General features: G+C 40.5%; 1 protein-coding gene across 1 annotated transcript; it reads right to left on the bottom strand.

The window, feature by feature from the left end:
- Positions 1-1,349: 1,349 nt before the first annotated feature.
- On the bottom strand, positions 1,350-20,522 carry n4bp2 (NEDD4 binding protein 2). Its single transcript, XM_061709376.1, has 16 exons — positions 20,030-20,522; positions 17,333-18,356; positions 16,110-16,234; positions 15,847-15,935; positions 15,560-15,636; positions 13,980-14,120; positions 10,242-12,778; positions 8,455-8,540; positions 8,313-8,358; positions 7,545-7,738; positions 7,330-7,454; positions 5,600-5,726; positions 3,828-4,004; positions 2,883-3,051; positions 2,544-2,667; positions 1,350-2,400 (listed from the first exon to the last, which is right to left on the bottom strand). Exons 1-16 carry the CDS (start codon positions 20,289-20,291, stop codon positions 2,355-2,357), a joined length of 5,349 nt encoding a protein of 1,782 aa, XP_061565360.1. The 5' UTR covers positions 20,292-20,522; the 3' UTR covers positions 1,350-2,354.

A 20,522-nucleotide genomic window follows, 5' to 3' on the forward strand; every position in this document is an offset into this window, starting at 1 on the left:
TAACATAAAGGTTACCTAAATAAAACACAACATGAGCAGGTGAACTGGAAACTCTGTACTGTACTGTACTGTACCTGTCCAAAACTCTTATTACAAACTTGACCATTGCTGAATTTCAGGGCTCTAGGTAATTGTTTTACATGAAATTACTATGATGAACATTGATCAAACCTAAGACATACATTCAAATCCTAAGAAAGTAGCATTAGCACCACGACTCTTCAAATCATATGGAAATGATGCACAATGTAATCGGTAAGATCAACATTACTTATTCATGTTACATCTTCGACTTATGCTCAAAAGAGGCAATCTGAATAAAGTTGGTATCAAGGTATTGATCCTAATCTTGAAATGTCATATATATATATATATATATATATATATATATATATATTTACTTAAATGGATGATTTTATCCTCCACCACACCCCTAGTAAATAGCGAGGATCCCTTTGTCTCTAAATCAAAGCCCATGTCAGAAAGCATTTTATATACGGTAAACGTTTTTCTTTTCTGCATCATTTTAACTGCAAGGTAACAGTGAATACGGTTATAAATCCAAACTTTTGCTGTTTTCAGCTGATTTTTCACTTTACCAGATCAATAGCTTTTGATTTCATATACTCAACTTGAAATAAAAATGTGTAGAAATAGTCATTCTGACCACATGAGGGCAACATATTCAAGATTCAGGAAGTTTATTGTCATGTACCCAGCAGCCCGTGCAATTACATTCTTATTTTGCGACTTCCCCACACAACTCAAATGAATAACTAAAATGAAATAAAATCTTTACCATAAAGCATAAAAAAGCTAACTGTAGCGTAGAAAGAATTAATAAAAATGCAAATACTATGTGCAAAAGGATGGGGATACTTGGGCATAGGACAGTTTAAAATCTTTTTTTTTTTTTTTAAAGTAGATGTGCAAAAAAGGATGTGCAAAATAAATTATTTTGCACATCCTTTTACTTTACCTCTACTTTAGTTCATTTTTTACTGCACTTTACCGTCTCAAATCTCCAAATAATCAAAGAGAACCAAGCAACAAAGGACAAAAGTCTGTCAAAGCCATTTGAAATAAAATTCAGTTTGAAGCCAGATGGAGGAAAGGCAAAGGGGAATTCCCAACTTTGCTTTGAGAATATGTCAAAAATGTTCTTTTAACATTTTATATATTCATATATCTTTTACTCTATTTGACTCCCTTATCTTTCAGTCATAGATTCTTTAAATAGCACTTATATAAGTTACCTGACTGTCACTTAAAGTGGTTTCCTTTGTTAACACAGAGGTAAAATGGCTTAGAAAATGTTGGAAAATTTAACTCAAACACAACCATAAAACTAAAGTAGACAAATAGAGTTTTATTTCACACATCATCAACATCTGTAAAACATTTTAAAAAATACAATATTCTCTTCATATCTCATGTGCTTCCAAAATTATTTACAATAAGAAAATCTAAACTTTATGAAAAATATCACTTAGGCAGAAAAATCAGAGGCAATTTCAGACATATAAAACTAATCTTTGGAAAATGGCCGCTGCTAAATTTGGCATGACGTTCCTCGTAGCTAAAAGAGAAGAACAATTAACACAGAACACCACCTGAGTTTTTTCAACTTTTTACCTGTGTAAGGACTAATGTGGTAATTAAATGTATTTTAAAAGAATCATTAATGTTACACAAGTCAGGTGCTAAGACAAACTTGTCCAGCTGCTGCATGTGAGTGGAGGTTCTCAAACGACCCATTTTGTTCTGCCTTTGATCACCAAGTTTCAGACTGACTTGGCCACCGAACACTAAATTCAAAAGAAAAGCACGAGGCTCTGTGACCACGTCTCACATTGCTGTACTTGAATCCAGGTATCTCAATAATCTTATTCTGCCTCGAAAAAGATTAAAAACTGGAGAAGCTCCAGGCAGGCACCAAGGAATAATGATCCAAAAAATCTTCGATAAAATATGTACGTCATAACCCAAACATGATTCAGTAACAGTAGCAGTAGCGTTTAAAGATTAAATAGCAACATTCTGAACATGGAACCTGCTAAACAGGATCTGTTCAGTCTAAAACAGAACAGTAAAAAGTTTAAAGTTAAAATATACATACATTCTAGAGTTATATTGTTCATACAGAATCAACTTTTTTTTTTAATATTTCGCACTAATGCATTCCATTCCCATGGGGTGAAAAATAGACTGAACTGGAGATGAGAAGAACATAAAAACAAACACGACCGTGTGATATGTCACACACACTATATACATCGTTATACTTTTACTGAAGGCGTGAGGAGCGAGCGATAAGAGGCTCGCCCTCCATAGCAGCATGAAAGAAGATCTTTTCACTTCAGAGAGACCATCACGAGACCTGGCTTTGGCTCAGTGAACCTGGCAGATACACAAGGAGGAGGAAAGATGAACATGGAGACAAACATGCCTGGTATTTTGTCTGCATATACTCGTGTGTGTGTGTGTGTGTGTGTGTGTGTGTGTGTGTGTGTGTGTGTGTGTGTGTGTGTGTGTATGTGTACCTGTAGTGTTTGTTGGTGAGGTAGTCTATAACAGCGGGACGGATGCGGGCCACTCCCCCTTGACTGTGGTTCCCTCTTCCTGTGATGACAGAGAGTTGAGGTTGACACAGACCCCGCTCATAGTCTGCGCACACGAGGGAACAAAACACAAAGAAAATACAGTTAAGAGCAGTAAAGACTTATTCTGATGAGACAAGAAACGGCAGGGATCAATACAGGAGTTTACAAAAGGTTGACATCTAATATTGGTGCTCGATTTACTTTGTGCAGCAGCAGCCTTTCTATTTAAATATTAAAAGATGCACGTCAGAAAGGGGCCATATAAAGTCTTTACTATACCTGCGGATTTATCCTGCAAGACATGAGCCAGGTGATGCAGGGCCTCGTCCACGTGAAGCCCGTGGAGGTCCAGGATGTTTTTTGGCAGCAGCGACGCGTTGACCCTGTCAAAAATCTGAACTGCTGCACGACGATTGGCCTCATGCATTCGCTGGCCGTGCAGGTGACCCTAAAGGAAGAGGAAATCATCAGCGTTCACCCACAGCGTACTTCAAATACAAAAAGACAAAACAGGAACGCTGGATAACAGAGCTAAAGACATTTTTTTTTTTTTCTACGTGTGTCTTTTATTCTGCAGGGAATAGTCGGTTTTGCAATTTGTTAGTGTTAAAATGTGAGGATCTATAGGAAAAAAATCTTATTTATAGCAACATGCCAATTGCACGTCAGTGTGCCAAGTTTTAAAAGACTTATATGGGTTGCGTTAAAAGTAAATATCAGTATAACACAAGACAGAAGCTATCACGGGGCCTATGCTTGCTTTTATAAGACATTGCAGGTATTCACAGATATGTGGGTTAACTTAACATACAGGACTGTCTCAGAAAATTAGAATATTTTGGTTTTCTGTAATGCAATTACAAAAACAAAAATGTCATACATTCTGGATTCATTACAAATCAACTGAAATATTGCAAGCCTTTTATTATTTTAATATTGCTGATCATGGTTTACAGCTTAAGAAAACTCAAATATCCTATCTCAAAAAATTAGAATATTCTGGTAATCTTAATCTTAAACTGTAAGCCATAATCAGCAATATTAAAATAATAAAAGGCTTACAATATTTCAGTTGATTTGTAATGAATTTCTTTTTTTTTTTTTTTAAATTGCATTACAGAAAATAAAGAACGTTATCACAATATTCTAATTTTCTGAGACAGTCCTGTACAACGAAGGAACTGAGCCTGGGCCGGGCTGCAGCGTAATCTAATTCCCATTTACCTGCTGCGCATAAAACGAGGCCACTTCTCTGTGTCCCTGCTTGAAGGCTTCTGCAGCCTTGGAAAAACTCTCAAGCCGTCGCTTCCTCTGCAGGCTGGCCTCGGCCCGGAAGTCTTCGTACTCTGGATACTCCGTGTCCTGATAGTCGGGTACAGCTGACTCCACGGCCTTTTGCCTCTGACCGGTCAAAACAACATTAAAAACATGTGTAAGTCGAGTAACTGTACGTTGATAATGATGAATCTTTATTTCGGCTTGTACACACTTTTTTACAAAACAAGATGAAGAAGGTAAAAAAAAAAAAAAATGTCTTTTGCCAAAAAGGTGTAGGCTGAAGCCGTAGCTTATAGTGCCTACCCTTTTTATCTTATGATCAGCTTAAATATGAGACATTAGCATTACTCCGTGGAAACAAACAATACATAAAGAAGACAAAAATAAGTAAGACAAAATATAAAATTGACGTTTCACATTCTAGAATGTTTTTGATAATATACTTTATAATTATAGTGTTTTATATTTATTTACAGTATTTTCTTTAAACATTTCCTTAAACTTGAAGATAGAACTACACATTTTTAGGTCGTTATCACAACTATTCCACATTTCTCTAGCCTTAATTGATGTACATCTCTTTTTAATATTAGTTCTTGCTGTCGTCATCTCAAACATGAGTTTCCCCCTCAGGTCATAGCGGGTTTCTTTTATTTGGAACAGGTCCTGAAAGTAGTTTGGTAGCAGTTTCTGCTGGGCTTTAAAGGCAAATAAAACAGTTTTCTGCTCTACTATGTCATGGAATTTTAAAGTATTATATTTAATAAAGAGATTATTTTTTGGTTTATAATTATCCTTAATGCTCTTTTCTGTAAAAATAAGGTTATTTGTTTTATAGGTGTTACCCCATACCTCCACACAATAAGTCATGTATGGTCATGTTCACTGCGGTGCTGTCTCTTCAGCTGCACAGTTGTTATAAAACTGAAGTATTGTGTTCCGTTGCTGCAGTTAAACTCTTCTGCCTGCTTTAATCCATTCAATTTAATTTGTTTAATTTTGTTGTGTGTTAATCAAACACACCAGCATCGATAAACACTTTGGTATTCTGTTGAAGTTAAGCACTGAAGCTAAAACAAACTACGTTTTACGATGGGTTTTTTTCTACATCTTTGGTGAACATCGTTTTCTGCAGTTACACGGTCGATAAGCTGGACTGACATACATAATACTAAAGCTCAGACGTTTAGAGCAAAAAAAAATCTGACTGACTGATCCAGTAGTAGTCAGTCCTTGTTTTTATATCTTTACTACCATGCTGCTAATGAGGAAATGAGGAAATGAGGAAAAATCTTGTTTTTATTCTTTGTTCTTGATTTTTTTCATACTGTACCAATATTGAAATGTAATGAAATGAGGTTCCGGGATAGATGCAATTTTTGCCTAGGGTATGTGCAATGTCGTTCACTGCTGCTTGGTTTCTCACTAATTTTATTGTGGTATTGAGTCTGATATCTGTTGCTGTTTGTATGTGTTGATTGTATGTGTTTTTATACGCTATGCATGTATTTGATGCCTAAAACAAATTTCCCTAGTGGACATTAAAGTATAACTCAACTCAACTCAAATGATTAGCAAAATTATAAACAGAAGCCGATCACGTTATCAACAACTTAAAAGGACAAATAAAGGCATAAAGTCCAACAGGAGATAAACATGTGACGCCGCCACACAAGCGCTCCACTGTCGGCTTCCCTCTCTGCCCGTACGGTCAGTACCTTTTCTCTGTCTTTGCTGGCGGCTCTGTGGTGGTCCGTGCGAGGGGCTTCTGGAGCGACAACCGTCTTCACGGGTTCCTCATTCAGCAGAGAGCGGAGGAACAGTTCTGTCTGCGTCAGGTTGTAACTGCACAGAAATAAATATCAAGTTCAGAGCAGTGCACATACACCCTCGCTACTGAAAAACAGATGAGGGCACACTTGTTACAGAACACCACACCTGCTTAGTGCTGCAAAACATGGATGATTAACATTAACCAAACTCTTAATTAAGATCATTTGGCATAGAAACTGTTTTAAAAAGCTGAAAAAATACCTGCTCAGTGTTATTTATTCGGCTTTAACACATCAAACACTAGTGAAGAAGCCTCTTTGAATCTCAGCCTGAAGCAATATTACTATCACCTTCTTCTCCAAGGAGTGCAGCATTTTCTTTTCTAATGTCTGCAGCGTCAAGTGATTTGTATTCTTTAACTCTCTCTAATTTCTAATGTCTGCAGCGTCAAGTGATTTGTATTCTTTAACTCTCAAGTGATCTAGGTACTGAGATGGAGCAGACTGAGGCCCTGTCGCCCCTTGTGTTTGCTGAATATATTCATTTACACACTATAAAATCACAAAGGGAGGGTCTTCATGTTGCTTATTAGCAACAAACTGTGGGTGTTTTTGAATAAAGTTAAAAAACAAAACAGTTTTAAGTTTATACCCCCTAAATATTTCATTTCCTGCAAGTTTTCTCTTATGGCTATTAGGTGGCGCTCTGCATGTTACCGGTACATAAAATCCTGCTGATCACGTTGTAATGCTGCTGATTTAAAGGGATTGTGACATGAAAAACACATTTTTCTTGATTTTTTGTGTTTTGTTGGGTGTCTTGACATCAATTACACCCAAAAAACAACGAACTTTTAACATTCAGTGTATTGTGTGCTTTCTGGGATTTTCCGCATAACTATGCAAAAACGGCGCATGTGGTTTGGTGGCGGGCCGTTACGTAACGGCCCGCTAAATCACCGCCCCCTCCACCCAGCTCCCTGCCAAGCTCCTCTCCAGTGCACCATAAAGGCTGATTTATGGTTCCGCGTTACACCGACGCAGAGCCTACGGCGTAGGGTTACGCGGCGACACGCACCGTACGCTGAACCCACGGCGTAGGCTCTGCGTCGATTTAACGCGGAACCATAAATCAGGCTTAACACGGAGCTGTTTAGAGCCTCTTCTGTTCTAATCACCGGAGGAAAACTGCTAAGAAGACCCGCGGCCACTGACTGGACTTAAGATAAGGGGACAGTGCTGCTTCGCATGCCTTTATTTTTGTGATTGTTTGCTGTGGTTCGCCCTCCTGCTTTTCCGTGCATGCTTCGCCTGTCGCTCCCGGCTTAACTCTCCGACGCCGCTGTGAGCGTATGGCTGGGCTGCAGGAGGTTTGGAGGAGGAGCGGCGCAATGATTGACAGGAAAGGGGGAGAAGGAAGCGTTTTTCACGGCGCAAAAAAACACTGTAATAAAAAGCCAGGAAAAGATTACTAGAGTGAAGTTTTTCTTGTTACACTCTTTTAGACACATTTGAGGGATGTTGGCCAAGACTTTTAATAGTGTTAAAAGCATGTTAAAAATGATGTCACAATACCTTTAACAGCAGCTGCACACATCCCTCCAGAAGGTTTTATTTTCATTATTATGGTATGATGGTCATAGTCCAGGTGGACATAGTGTCTGCTATTGTCTCACTTGTGGTCTCTGAAGATGTCCAGGAGAAAGAGTTGGTCAATGGCGGGAAACAGGGAGTACAGTTGCTTCTCCTTCAACATTGTGGCGCCGTCCCGCTTATCGAGGTCTGCGCGACTTTGTCTGCTCTGATGGGGGAGATGGTTGGACAGACGTTGAGGAAAAAAATAAACGGAAAACTTCCGACACGGTTTATGTGGCAGGAAATGCCGGGTTACCTTCTGCACCGTCTCCTGCAGAGCCTGCTCCTCTTTTATAATATCTCGGAGTGAGACGTGTGGGCGGGGAATGTTCCAGTGGTCCATGTACGGCATCCGACTGCAAGCTTCTGGCTGGTCAGCCAGTGACGTGCAAGCATCTTTGCCAGCCAGGAAACTCATCAACTGTGACCCATTTTTGGCCACTTGTGAATCTAAAAATTAAATGGTTAATAAATCTGTTTTCAGATACTTCATTTCATATCTCTGTGTGTACTTAAAGTTACTCTACAACACCGACATACAGGACTGTCTCAGAAAATTTTAATATTGTGATTTTCTGTAATGCAATTACAAAAAGAAAAATGTCATACATTCTGGATTAATTACAAATCAACTGAAATATTGCAAGCCTTTTATTATTTTAATATTGCTGATCATGGCTTACAGCTTAAGAAAACTCAAATATCCTATCTCAAAAAATTTGAATATTCTGGGAATCTTAATCTTAAACTGTAAGCCATAATCAGCAATATTAAAATAATAAAAGGCTTGCAATATTTCAGTTGATTTGTAATGAATCCAGAATGTATGACTTTTTTTTTTTTTTTTTTTTTTTTAAATTGCATTACAGAAAATAAAGAACTTTATCACAATATTCTAATTTTCTGAGACAGTCCTGTATATGACTATGTATTTGTGTGTATTGTATGAGACATATGCTGGACACATGTATGCTGCAGCGATTCTCCCATGATGCTTTATGTTTATGCACGTGTCACTACTCACTTTCCTGAAGCAAGTGAAAACAAAGACTGGCTTGTCTTTGCTTTTCCTGAAAAATATAATTCATAGCCAGATGAACTAACAAAATTCCTTTTACAGCAGTGGATGAAGGTGACGGTGGCTTCACTGCCGGATTTGACCTCACCTGGATCGTTTCCTTCCACTTCTGGTGGAGCAGTTTAGCCAGACTCAGGTCCATCTGCACGGAGAAGTCGTCGTCGGAGCACGTACCTGAGTAAATCGAGTCCAGTTCAATTCTTTGGCAAGTCAATAACGGTAACTCAAGCACCAAGTCAAGTAAATCACATATAACAGGAACTCAATAAGTGTACAGAGCTGTAATTTTATTATTCCCACAAGTGCTTCCATAATTATTAGTGTGTAATATGTGAAATGTAACACTTAAATTCAAAGAGGATGTCTCACACTGATCTACCTGCACCCCCATCATAGGGATGTGAGGGATCAATGGATGGTTTAACCTGCATACAATCTGAATTCTATCAGATTTATAATAATGACATTACAATGCAAATTAACAGAAATAGAAACTTTTGAAGTGATTTGCGGAGAAAGCGGTCTGATGAGTTTGCACATGGTGGACACAACTAGCCTGGCCCCCCAAACCCATTCACTGGATGAAAATGTTTTTCTGGTTTAAGGTCAGGTACCACTTCCATTCACAGTCATTTCCACAGGTGACGACAGTACCAGAAGTACTCAGAAATCCTGACCTAACAGTGCAAAATGATGTGTAGCATGTCTTTAATATAGCCCTGGTTCATTTTTTTCAAATTTTTCAAGGCTACATTTACAGCTGTATGTTAATAAGTATTGTGCCCAGTGTTTTTTTACATCATGTGTGTAGCTCCAAGTTAAAAATGTACCTTTTAACCCAGTTTGTACAGAATACTGTACATCAGATATCAGTATTCTACGGAAGAGTATTAGGGCCAGGCAGAAAAAAAATATTTTAGAGGGGAAGACTTTTTTTTATTGTGCACTTCGAGAAAAAAGTCGAAATGTCGAGAAAAAAAGTCGAAATGTCGAGAATAATGTTGAAATTCAATTTCAAGAATAAAGTCAAAATTTCGCCTTTTTTGTCAACATTTCAACTTTATTCACAAAATTTAGAATTTTTTTCTCAACATTTCGACTTTTTTCTCGAAATTGTGCTTCAACATTAATCTCGACATTTCGACTTTTTTCTCAACATTTCGACTTTTTTCTCCAAATTGTATTTCAACATTAATCTCGACATTTCGACTTTTTTCTCGAAGTGCACACTAAAAAAAAAATCTTCCCCTCTCAAATATTTTTTCTCCTGCATGGCCCTAATACTCTTCCGTAGTATTCAGCCTAAAAATACCAGCATAGGGTTTTTTTTTGTCCACATAGCCCAGCCGTGCCTTGGATAACCAAGTCTTTAATGAAAAGCAACAACTGTTATTCACTGGCAGTGATGTATTTTTCTTGATACTATCGGGGTTGTTGCTCCGCCTACGTCACATGCTCCGTGTCTCTGACTGGTTTGCATGCTTATCCAGTGGTGATCAGAGGCAGATTCTTCCTCGTCCACTGGTACTGCATCCTGGAAAATCAGAGCCGAACGCGGAGAAACCAGAATAATTCTTTATGTGGAGGAGGAAAAGAATGGAGATGGGGGGGCCAGGCTAGGTCATGATAACACCTGTATACACAAGCAGGATCGTTGCGATTTCTCATGAATTGTGTATTTTTTTTCCCTCTACTGCTCCAAACAATTACAAAATCATAATGACTCATATATTTTCGGCTTTTTTTCAAAGCCGGCAGGCTTAAGCAGAGTTGTGGGGGAAAAAAAAGTAGAAGAAGTTGCATGCTGTAGTTTCAAGCCATGGTGTTTTGAGCTTTAACAAATGTTTACGTGTGTGAACCCTGTGTGCTAGTTACCTGGGTCTACTCCAACAGGACCGAACAGCTCACTTAACTGCAGTGCCAGCTCAGTGGGGAGTTTCAGCTCCACGGTCTGGATGTCCAAATGTCCGCTCAATTTCTTCTCTTTCCTCTGTTTTCCCTCTCTCTCAATCTCCTCTAGTTCAGCCTGCAACAGTCGATTGATCTCGTCCATGCTGGCCATGTCATCCTCAATCTCAGACCCCGTTTCTTTAACTGTGTCTACATTATCCAAGCTCCCGCCCCAAGCTCCAGCTTGTAGGCCCGGCTCTGATATGCCGTTGTAGTCGGCGTTATCGTTTCGCTGCAATTCTTTTACTGCTTTAGCCAGACACACTTCTGTTTGAGGAGACTTTTCCACGTCTGAAATTGCATCTGACTGAGCTTCATTTGTAAAACCAACGGAGGAACTTCCGACACTTGACGCGTCTGTGCTGCTGGCCCCGTCAGCTGACTTGTTGACCTGCCGGGCCGTGTCCTCAGTCCCAGTCGGCTCTGCTTCTGGTTCCGCTCCTTCGTGTTGATGTTCATCTAACAAATCAGGGAATTTACCAGTTTCTTCAGCATCGCATGGATCTCCGACCAGACGTGACATAATGTACCCGTCATCATCTGCAAAATCCCGCTCAGCATTTTCATCCTTAAAGAACCTCTCTCCAGAGTCCAGGAGCAGGTTGGTGGTCCATTCTAAGTCCTGATGACAATTGTCATACAGGTCCTCTAACGTATCAAAGCAAACGAGCCTAAAATGACGGCTTAGAATATGCAAGCTCTCGAGTCGGTCTTGAGTCACTCCGAGTTCTTTCTCCTCCACCTGCGTCCCCCTCTCGTGCACCACGCGGTACGGCACGTTCGCTGCTGCAGACGCCGCGGAGAGCTCTGCTGGCACGAAGCGAGAGGAGTCGCCGTACATGACCCTGATGTCGCTGGAGCGGCCGCTGGCGCTGAGGACGGTGTCATCGGAGTTACCGGGGCGATTGAGACGCCAAAGCAGAGCAAAGTCCTGAGGTTCCGTCTGAGTGAAATAGCCCAACTCATCGAGAAGTGGTAGGTGTTCCTCAGAACTGCACTCGCCATAAAGGTCGAGACTGGTGCACGACTGAGGATCAAAGATGAGGACGTTTTCAGCACTGTCAGTGTTTGCAGCCGTGGTACTCGGACAGTCCGGGTCATTCGGGGATGCATCGGGGCAGTTTTGGGTGAAGGTGAGGGCGAGCTTGCACTGCTTGCCGGACCTTCGGCCCTGCTGCTGCTGCTGCTTTTTTTCGTAACTGCTTCCACTACTTTCTGATTCCACAGAGTCCTCAAACACCGGACATATTTCACCAACGCCGCTGCCGCCGCCAGCTTCAGCTCCAGGGTCATTGTTTTTGCAGCCATTTGAGTCCACGTCGACTTGCACGTTCGTCTCGTCTTCGATACGGAGACTTCCCGCTTCATTATCGCCCCGGGAAACAGCTAATTTCAAATCCTCCGTTTTTCTATGAGTGTCTGACGTAGTGGGATCCCTTTCTGGGATGTTACTTGCCTCATTTTCTATTTTAATTCCCTCCCAGTCGTCACCTCTGAAATCAGAGCTGACACAAGAGTCAACTGCCTTCCCGTCTAACACACAGTCAGGTAACTCCCGTCTGCTGTTGCCGACACTGTTCACGCTCGGCTGTCTCTCTTCGCTGCTAGACCTGCTGGTATTGGCTTCCATAAACGCGCCACCGGCCTCATCCTCTCTCCCAAATTCCTTTCCGGAGCTCGGGGAAACTGAGCGAGAGTGGGAGGAGCTCGTCTGAACCGGAGCATCACCAGTCTGGATAAGATCAAGAAGCTTCCGAAACTCGGTTACGTCAGGAGCTGAACTCACATCGTCGCTGCCTCCTTCCTGGGTTTCCTTGACATGAGGTTTTCCGTTGCTTCCTCTCGTCCTCGCCTGTCGCTGCTGGAGAGACCCCTCGGAAGAAGAAGGCCAATCTCCGACAAAATTCAACATCTGAAACTCTCTCTCCTCTTCACCCCCTTCTGCATCCTCGTCCTTTGAGCTTTCTTTGTCGGGCTGGTTGGTATCTTTCAACAGATCGGTTGACTCTTCCCTGTTTAAACCAGACCTCCTGCTCGGCCTCTCTCTCCTCACTCTTTGTCCGATGGATTCAGAGAAAGCATCATGTATTTCATCTGCGCAGTAATCTTCATTCATCACTGATTCCACGATACAGTCGGGGATCGTGTGGTCTCCGGTTGGGGGGTTCAACTCTAACTGGCTGTCCAGCTCAGAATCCAGTTCACCCAAATCCATATCATCATCATCGTCATCATCGTCATCAGAAATATCAGAGTTGGTTGTAGGTCCTTCATCAAGGAGGAGATTGAGTGACTCGGCAGACTTGGGAGTACCGTCTTTCTGTATTCTATCCTCTCTGGGATGACTGATCGATGACACGTCGGGGAGGGAGGAAAACAGTGGAGGGTGGGACTTGTTACCCCCCTCAGCCAATCCCGGCTGGCCTATGAGGTCCGGGCACGTTGTGTCAGAAGACACTAACCTAAAGAAAAAGCAGAGGAGTATAATTTAACCTCATTATCCAATAGTTACCTGAAGAAAAAAAGAAATGTAAAAATATCCCAAATGAAACCCATTTCATTGGTTTGAAAAATTGATAATACCATTTTTTTCTTGAACAGACAGAACTAGTTACATATTGAAATAGCAGAAAATTGGAACAAAGATGATTTAAGAGTACCATCGGGTCTCAGTCCATCTATTAATTTTCTACGGTCACTTCAACCCCTCTGAGATCATGGGGAACTGCTTAGAGCTTAGAGCTCCAGCAGACGCCTGAAAGGCAGGTTTCCACCACCGAGGCAATTTACAATCATTAATTAGCCTAACGTGCATGTTGTTTGACCGTGGGTGGAAGCCAGAGAAGACCCTCAAAAGCACAAGGAAAATATCTAAACTTCACACAGAAAGGCCACAGGCAGTTTCAGTAAAGATTAAATTTTTTTAAAAAACTTAAAATTTTGCCCATCGCCAATTAACAGGAATAAGAATGTCAACATGAAGTGCACTGCAATAAATCTGTAAATCTCTGTAAATGTATAAATGCTATTGCTTCAACGAATACATTTTAGCAAAATGAGGGGTTTGGCAATATTAAACACATCTGAAAGTCTACTGTTTGAGTTCTTTCCTTCGGGCCCTAATGTTATTAATAGGAAAATAGCAGCTATTTATTATTAATATTTATGTTTAATTTATAATAGAGGTAACAAAGGGGCAGGGTTAAATAAGTTTTACTTCTACCTGCTCCTTTTCGGACACTGTTTTTTTTTTCCCTGTTTGTATTACGTTTTTGCTATTGTTGCTTTGTTTCTGTATGTTTTGAATTTGTTTTAAAATTTTATATTTTTTTCCTTATGTGTTCGAAATATGTGTTGTGCAAGTCATCACAAATTGAGAATCTTGAGAAAATGACAAACTGAGAAAATGATGATGTGATTCTTTCATCTTGGTGCTAGTTAAACCTCACACGACAGACTGTGTAAGCGTACACAAACAATCAAGTCATATTTGCTTCTCTTTAAAGAGCAAAATTAGCCAGGGTCTAAAACTTTGGTTTGGTAAGCCCACGGTCAAAATGTTTATCATGACAATTTTCATTATTTATAACCCCTTTCTCCCCTCGTTGTTTTAAACAGAAATGAACCACAGGGGTGACCAAGACAAAACTGAATGAAACTCACTGTGAAGCTTTGTTCTCCTGAAGAAGCTGTTGTTTATACTCGGGCATGTGCGAACCCATAATACCCGGGATGGTGACAAAGCGCTCATATCCATCCAGCATGCGGCGGATCGATTCCACGTGTACGTTATGTGTAGTACGTCTGCACATGAAGACACACACAAAACTGAAATATATAAACATGCCCTCATCGATTCTTTTGATAATCTTAAATAAAGGAAGTAAATGTAATTGGATGTTCAGTCTTTATCCATCCCAGCATCCCAGCTAAAACAGGCTGCTAGTAACAGAGATGTACAGATGAAGCTGAAAAAGATATATTTATACAATTTGACTAAATCATGATGGATACATTTCTTCAAAACCTCCAGAAATTGTCTCAACTATTGAAAAAAAGTACATACTGTGTCTACTTTTGGTCTGCGAAGTGGTGTGGTTGTCGTAATCTTTAAAGGGAAATTAGGTTGTTGCCGTATAGATTAGGAATAAATAAAGAGAATATGGTTGGAAAACTGAAAGTTACAGGTGCGGCAGACTGCGACTGAACTCTCTAAGGATCATAAATCCATAAATCCAGTGAGGTATTGATTTCGTAAACAACGTTGTTTTATGGGACATGCAGAGGCAGAAACCATAAACAGAAACGGTCACCTGAAAGTGAAATGATCCTACAATAGGTGCAGAAACACAGTAATATGTACGGGATTACCAATCTGTTACTGATGTTATGAGAATTCTTGCGAGAATTATTCTCTTTTTTTTAAACTCCCAAACTTTCTTTTTACATTAAAACTATAATGTAAACTTGTTCATGAGGCTTTTTTTTTTTTTTTTTCAAGCAACGTGTGCTTTACTTTCAGTTGTTTAGCATATTCAATCAATTATCATAAATGGTTAATCGGTCTACATTTCTTTTCACTTATTTAAGCAAAAAACTAAATAAAAATCCCCAAAATATGTATTCTTCTGTTAGAAAAAGAAATCCAGTTTTAATAGTTAACCATATTCACAGCAAAAACCACCGCATGTAATCTAAGACGGCAAAGAAATAAGACCAAACTAAGAAAACTGCTCATCAATCTTAATTGAGGTAAAATGTTCAATTGATTTAAGTTAATATTGTCAAGCTTTACAACTCATGAACAAAATTGTTGAGACAGGAAAGTGGGAGGGAGAGAGGGGGGTGAAATGCTCACTCTGTGTGTGTGTGTGTGTGTGTGTGTGTGTGTGTGTGTGTGTGTGTGTGTGTGTGTGTGTGTGTGTGTGTGTGTCCCTCTTCATGCACACACTGTAAGAATGTCAGAACATGCAAGGAAATAATGAGCAGCATTTTGAAGAACCTTTATTATTGTTCTCTGCTAGACTTTTTCCTCCTCTCCTTCAAGCCCAGAGAGGAAGAGGAGACTTAGCTGAAGCTAATTGGACCCAGTAAATGTGGCTGACTTACTTCTTGACTGCAGTCTATTCAGGGAGCGGCCGAATTAAAGGAGGAACACCACAGCGGCTGACAGTTAAGCCCTTCCACCCCCCAACCCCCCCCCCCCCCCGGACTCTGTGGGAATCCCTGCTCTAGTTTCTCACCTCACCAGCTCTTTGGGCTTGTGTCTCCACCAGGTATCCGGCTCTTTGAACAGCACCTTATATCCATGCTTCGGTGCCTGAAATGAATGAGGAACAGGTCACTTGTCATCCTGTATATTGAGACTGGTCTGTGCATTTTAACGTGCAGCTTTAAGGCAAGTGTGATTTAAACGGTTTAACCGATATACAAAGAAGGTTTTCATTAAAGCTCCTCTTAGAGCTGCAGTGGTCGACCACATGAACTCTTTCATTGCCATCTCCCACATGTTCCTGCCAAACCGACTGACCTGAGCCACATAGGGTTTCATCTCCCAGCCCTGCATGTTGGTGTTGTCGATGATGATGGGGTTGGCGCCCCTCTCAAAAGCCTCTCTGGCTGTGGGATAAACTTGGCATGAGTGACACAGAAGAGGAGCAACAATGTATCTGTTGTCTCGGTGAAGCTGTTTCAGACACAATGGCGCTCAAATGCAGAAATTTAAATAAATACATTCTTGAAAGGGTTACAGACATTTCTTTTCCCCCAGTGGTGTGTGTGCGTGTTGTTAACCTCGTTTATGGTTCCATTCATGCGCCTCCCCCAGAGCTCTGGGGTTAAAATGGTACTCTCCGTTACGAAGGAAGTAATCGTCAGTAGTTAGTATAACTCCGCCCGGGTTGTGCTCCAACAAGGCTCTGCAGAAACACACAAAACGATGGCATTGAAGTTTGTGGAAACTGTAGCAGAAGTCCACGAGTTTATAGCAGAGACCGTAGTTATGGTGCTTCCTAAACGCATGACTAAGTTATGTTAATACTAATTTCTAACCAATGATTGAGAGGATACATTTTATTTATTTATTTTTTCTAACGTGTGATCACTCAAAACTTGTTTTCTAAAATTTTGATTTGAAACACAGGCCGCCGAGTTTAAAATTATAAGTGTATTGGACTTAATATGCTTACTGACCCTCCATTACATGGTTACAGGGATTCCTTTCTTTTCCATGATAAATTTATGATTTAAGAAAATGGGAGGAAACGTAATTAATTAAATTTAGAAAAAATCATTTAAATTGCAAGGTTGTATCGTATTTATCATCTCACATGAATTTTGTTTATTCATTTCTAAAGTATAAGATCATAGTTGGAATAAAAATGTGTTGTATTCTACTAGTCATCTACTGCAACAGAGACTGTAAGAGATCCTTCCTCCCCATAACAACAACCCTTTATAAGGACTCTTTGAGAAGCTTAGATGACAAGTGCAACAATTAATTTCCCTTCACGGATAAATAATTTTTTTTTTTAATTTGAACTGAATTGAATTGAATTAGGTGGGATGATGTTAAGCCAGCCTGGAAAGGGGGTTCCTTGATGTTTAAAATAAAAATAAAATGTATATTTTTCACTTTATCAAGACTTTTTGAGCCACCCTGCACAGCATCTATTTATTTTACCTGTTTACTTGTTAGACTTTATAACATACCTCAGTCAATAACAAATAAAAATTATGTTTCTTACTTGATAGTTTTATACACAAGCAAGTTCATGTTTTACACAGAGGGCAATTGTAAACATAAGTCACATGGGAAAAAAAAAAAAAAATCTGAGGGAGTGATAACTCCAAATTTGTAAATGATGGTGAATAAAGTATTATTAATATGTTATAAATAGCTAAATTCCAGAAAGTCAGGAAAAAAGTTTGAATAAGCCCTTCGGGAAGTGTAAGAATAATTTCAGATAGATCATAAAAGGAAAAACTATATTCTCAGACTATGAAAACATTTTCACCTCGCCAATGTTGACTTGCCGGATCCAGGAGCGCCGCGGAGCAGCACGAGCACCTTCCCTTGCAGACGTAGCCGGTTGCTGTGGGCTGGACCCGGTGGGGCAGCTGGTTGGGTCCAAGACTTGGGAACAGCTGTAGAAGGTTTGAGAGGTGCTCGACTTATAGAGCCCTGATTTAGCCAAGGAAAGGGATGCCTGGTCGGGTTGAGCCATGCAGAGGGTGTTTGAGCCACTGGAGTAATGAAGGATGGCCCTTGGTTTCCATGGAAATTAGGTGCAAACACTGGTGCCTCCAAGTTCCACGACATATAGCCATGAGGATTGCAGTTCAGTGAGCTCACTTTAGACCGTGCTCCATTGATTGTTGTATTGAACTGCTCCGTCTTCTCAGAAACAGAGCCTGCTGAGTCCTGTTTTTTATACACCTGGAAAGCTGACGGGCGTCCTGAGGCCGCCAGGTCCAAAGGAGGTTTTGGCTTCTCTGGGGAAGTCTCTTTCATGAGGTGAGAGAAATCCAGGACATCGCTCTGTTTCTTTGGTACCTCATCTTCCCATGTTTTGAGCCGGTTGAGTGAAGAGGAAGTGCCAGAAAAATGCTCCACAGATCCTCCTGCTAGGGACGGCTGCTCGGCGCAGAGCTCTCTGCTAGCAGCCACTAGGCTGCTCTGAAGCAGCTCTGGGAGTGCTTGCTGGGGGACAAGTGGTGGGGGGAAAGACACAAGTGGACCGCCAGCAGTTAACAACGCGCTGCTGTGGCGCCCCTCCTTAAAATCCTGCTCTGCATTGAGTGTCTCCAACTCTTGATCAATAAGCAGGTCCAGGTCATCTGTTAGCTGGTTAGGGGAAGGAGGAGAAGGGGGCTGCGCCGATGCCCTGGGGGAGTGTTTGTCAGATCTTGTCTCAGAAAGGCGTCGTTGGCTGAGCAAGGCTGCAGCAGTCCGCTCAAAGCCGGAAACCGGAGTCGTAACTGGAACTGCAACTTCGGCTGCCACGGACAGCTCCAGGAGGGAGTCCATTGCGTTCTCAACTATGATACATGAAAAGAAAAAACACACAGAAGGGAATTGATAAATGTTCATGTACTTTAATTCTAAACATCAATACTAGGTTGTCATTTTAGCTTTATTTACAGTTAAAGATTACACAGAACATAGGGCTGGGCGATATATCGAGATTTTAATATATATCGATATATTTTCAAACACGATGTGGTACGAGACAATATCGTTTATATCGATTTAAAAAAAAAAAAAAAAAAAAATTTTTTTTTTACATTTTTTTTTTTTTATGATTTTGATACAGCTTATTTTGTGACAAATTGACTTGAATGTTTTATTTGAGATTTGCACAAATGTTTTGTTATTTGCACAACTGTCAACCTCAGTGGAAAAGTCTGCCTGTTACTGTCTACATTGTATTAATTGCACAGTGTATTTTAATTTAATTGTTATGCAGGAAAGGGATATTTGTTTTATTTTATTCAAGAAGCATTTTTATTCTATATATGCAGGCAGTTTATTTTTATTTCATTTGTTTTATACCTTTTGATATTGTGCAGACCTCTGTTAACAAAGGTACCTGTGTGACATTTGGCACGAGGCTTTGTATTAAAACTGACTGTTTTTTTAAGGGTTTGCCTTAGAAAAAAATGAAGCTAACAGAGATGCTATGGTATAATGCTTTGGGGGAAACCCCAATTAGGGCACAGAAAAAATATCGAGATATATATCGAGTATCGCCATTTAGCTAGAAAATATCGAGATATGACTTTTGGTCCATATCGCCCAGCCCTAACAGAACACTTACAGGTCAGTTTCAAAATGACTATCAATAAAGATATGTTAAACCATGTTTGCCAGTTCTTTTTCTTTTATATCAAAAACAAACTGATACACTTGGTGACACTTCTTGGAGATGCACTGTATAAAACCATGGCAGGGGCCTGACAAACATACAGGACTGTCTCAGAAAATTAGAATATTGTGATTTTCTGTAATGCAATTACAAAAACAAAAATGTCATACATTCTGGATTCATTACAAATCAACTGACATATTGCAAGCCTTTTGTTATTTTAATATTGCTGATCATGGCTTACAGCTTAAGAAAACTCAAATATCCTATCTCAAAAAATTTGAAAATTCTGGGAATCTTAATCTTAAACTGTAAGCCATAATCAGCAATATTAAAATAATGAAAGGCTTGCAATATTTCATTTGATTTGTAATGAATCCAGAATGTATGACATTCTTGTTTTTTTTTTTTTAAATTGCATTACAGAAAATAAAGAACTTTATCACAATATTCTAATTTTCTGAGACAGTCCTGTATAAAACTATGGCAGGGGCCTGACAAAAATAGTATCTGTCAAACTTAGCAGATGGAAACCTTTAATTTCCATAATTGTCGACTGGTGAAACTGGCTGAGGGAGTTTTCAATTATTTTCCAATTCAATTTTATTGATATAGCGTCTAATACAACAGAAGTTGCCTCTAGGCGCTTTTCCAGAGAGCCAGAACATGAAGGTTGACTGCAGAAATGAACAGTGCCTGCAGTCATTGGCGCTCTAGTACACAAATACACGACCAACAAGATACTGGGCGACCTGTCTGGCCAAGTTACAACCACATTACGTCAAACGACATTCCACAGAGTGACAACGCAGGTTGAATAACATCAACTCCAGTGCGTTACGGTACCTTTGAAGTCACACTCGGAGAGGACGATGTATATAACCTCCGGGTCCAGGTGTGAAAACATCTCCTGCATGTGCTGGACGATGTTCTCCTTGACGGCGCTGCTGAGAGCCGGGGTGTCCGGAGGGAAGCTGCTGCTGCCCATGGCCCCGTGATCGTGTCCCTGGGGGGGGAGTGGGTGACCCGGGGTCTGGCCCGGGGTCTGGCCCGGTGGCCCGCCGGGCTGCCTCGCTGGGCTCTGGCCGCTCTTCTTCCTGCGAGGCATCACGTGGAGCAACAAGAGCCAAACACTCTCATTAGCAGCTTAATGGAGTACAATCACGGCCAGGGTAGGTGCTATAAACTGGCTCGAAACTTGAGACATGCTACTATGATGTGGTTGGTTGATACACCACGCAGAATAACACAAGGTTACGGGACCCAACAGCACTCCAAGTGGTGGGAATACATGAAAGAAAACACCGGACGAGTCGCGCTGCTGTGACCCAGGTGTTTC

This window comes from Cololabis saira, chromosome 1 (assembly GCF_033807715.1).
Source record: "Cololabis saira isolate AMF1-May2022 chromosome 1, fColSai1.1, whole genome shotgun sequence".
NCBI lineage: Eukaryota > Metazoa > Chordata > Actinopteri > Beloniformes > Belonidae > Cololabis > Cololabis saira.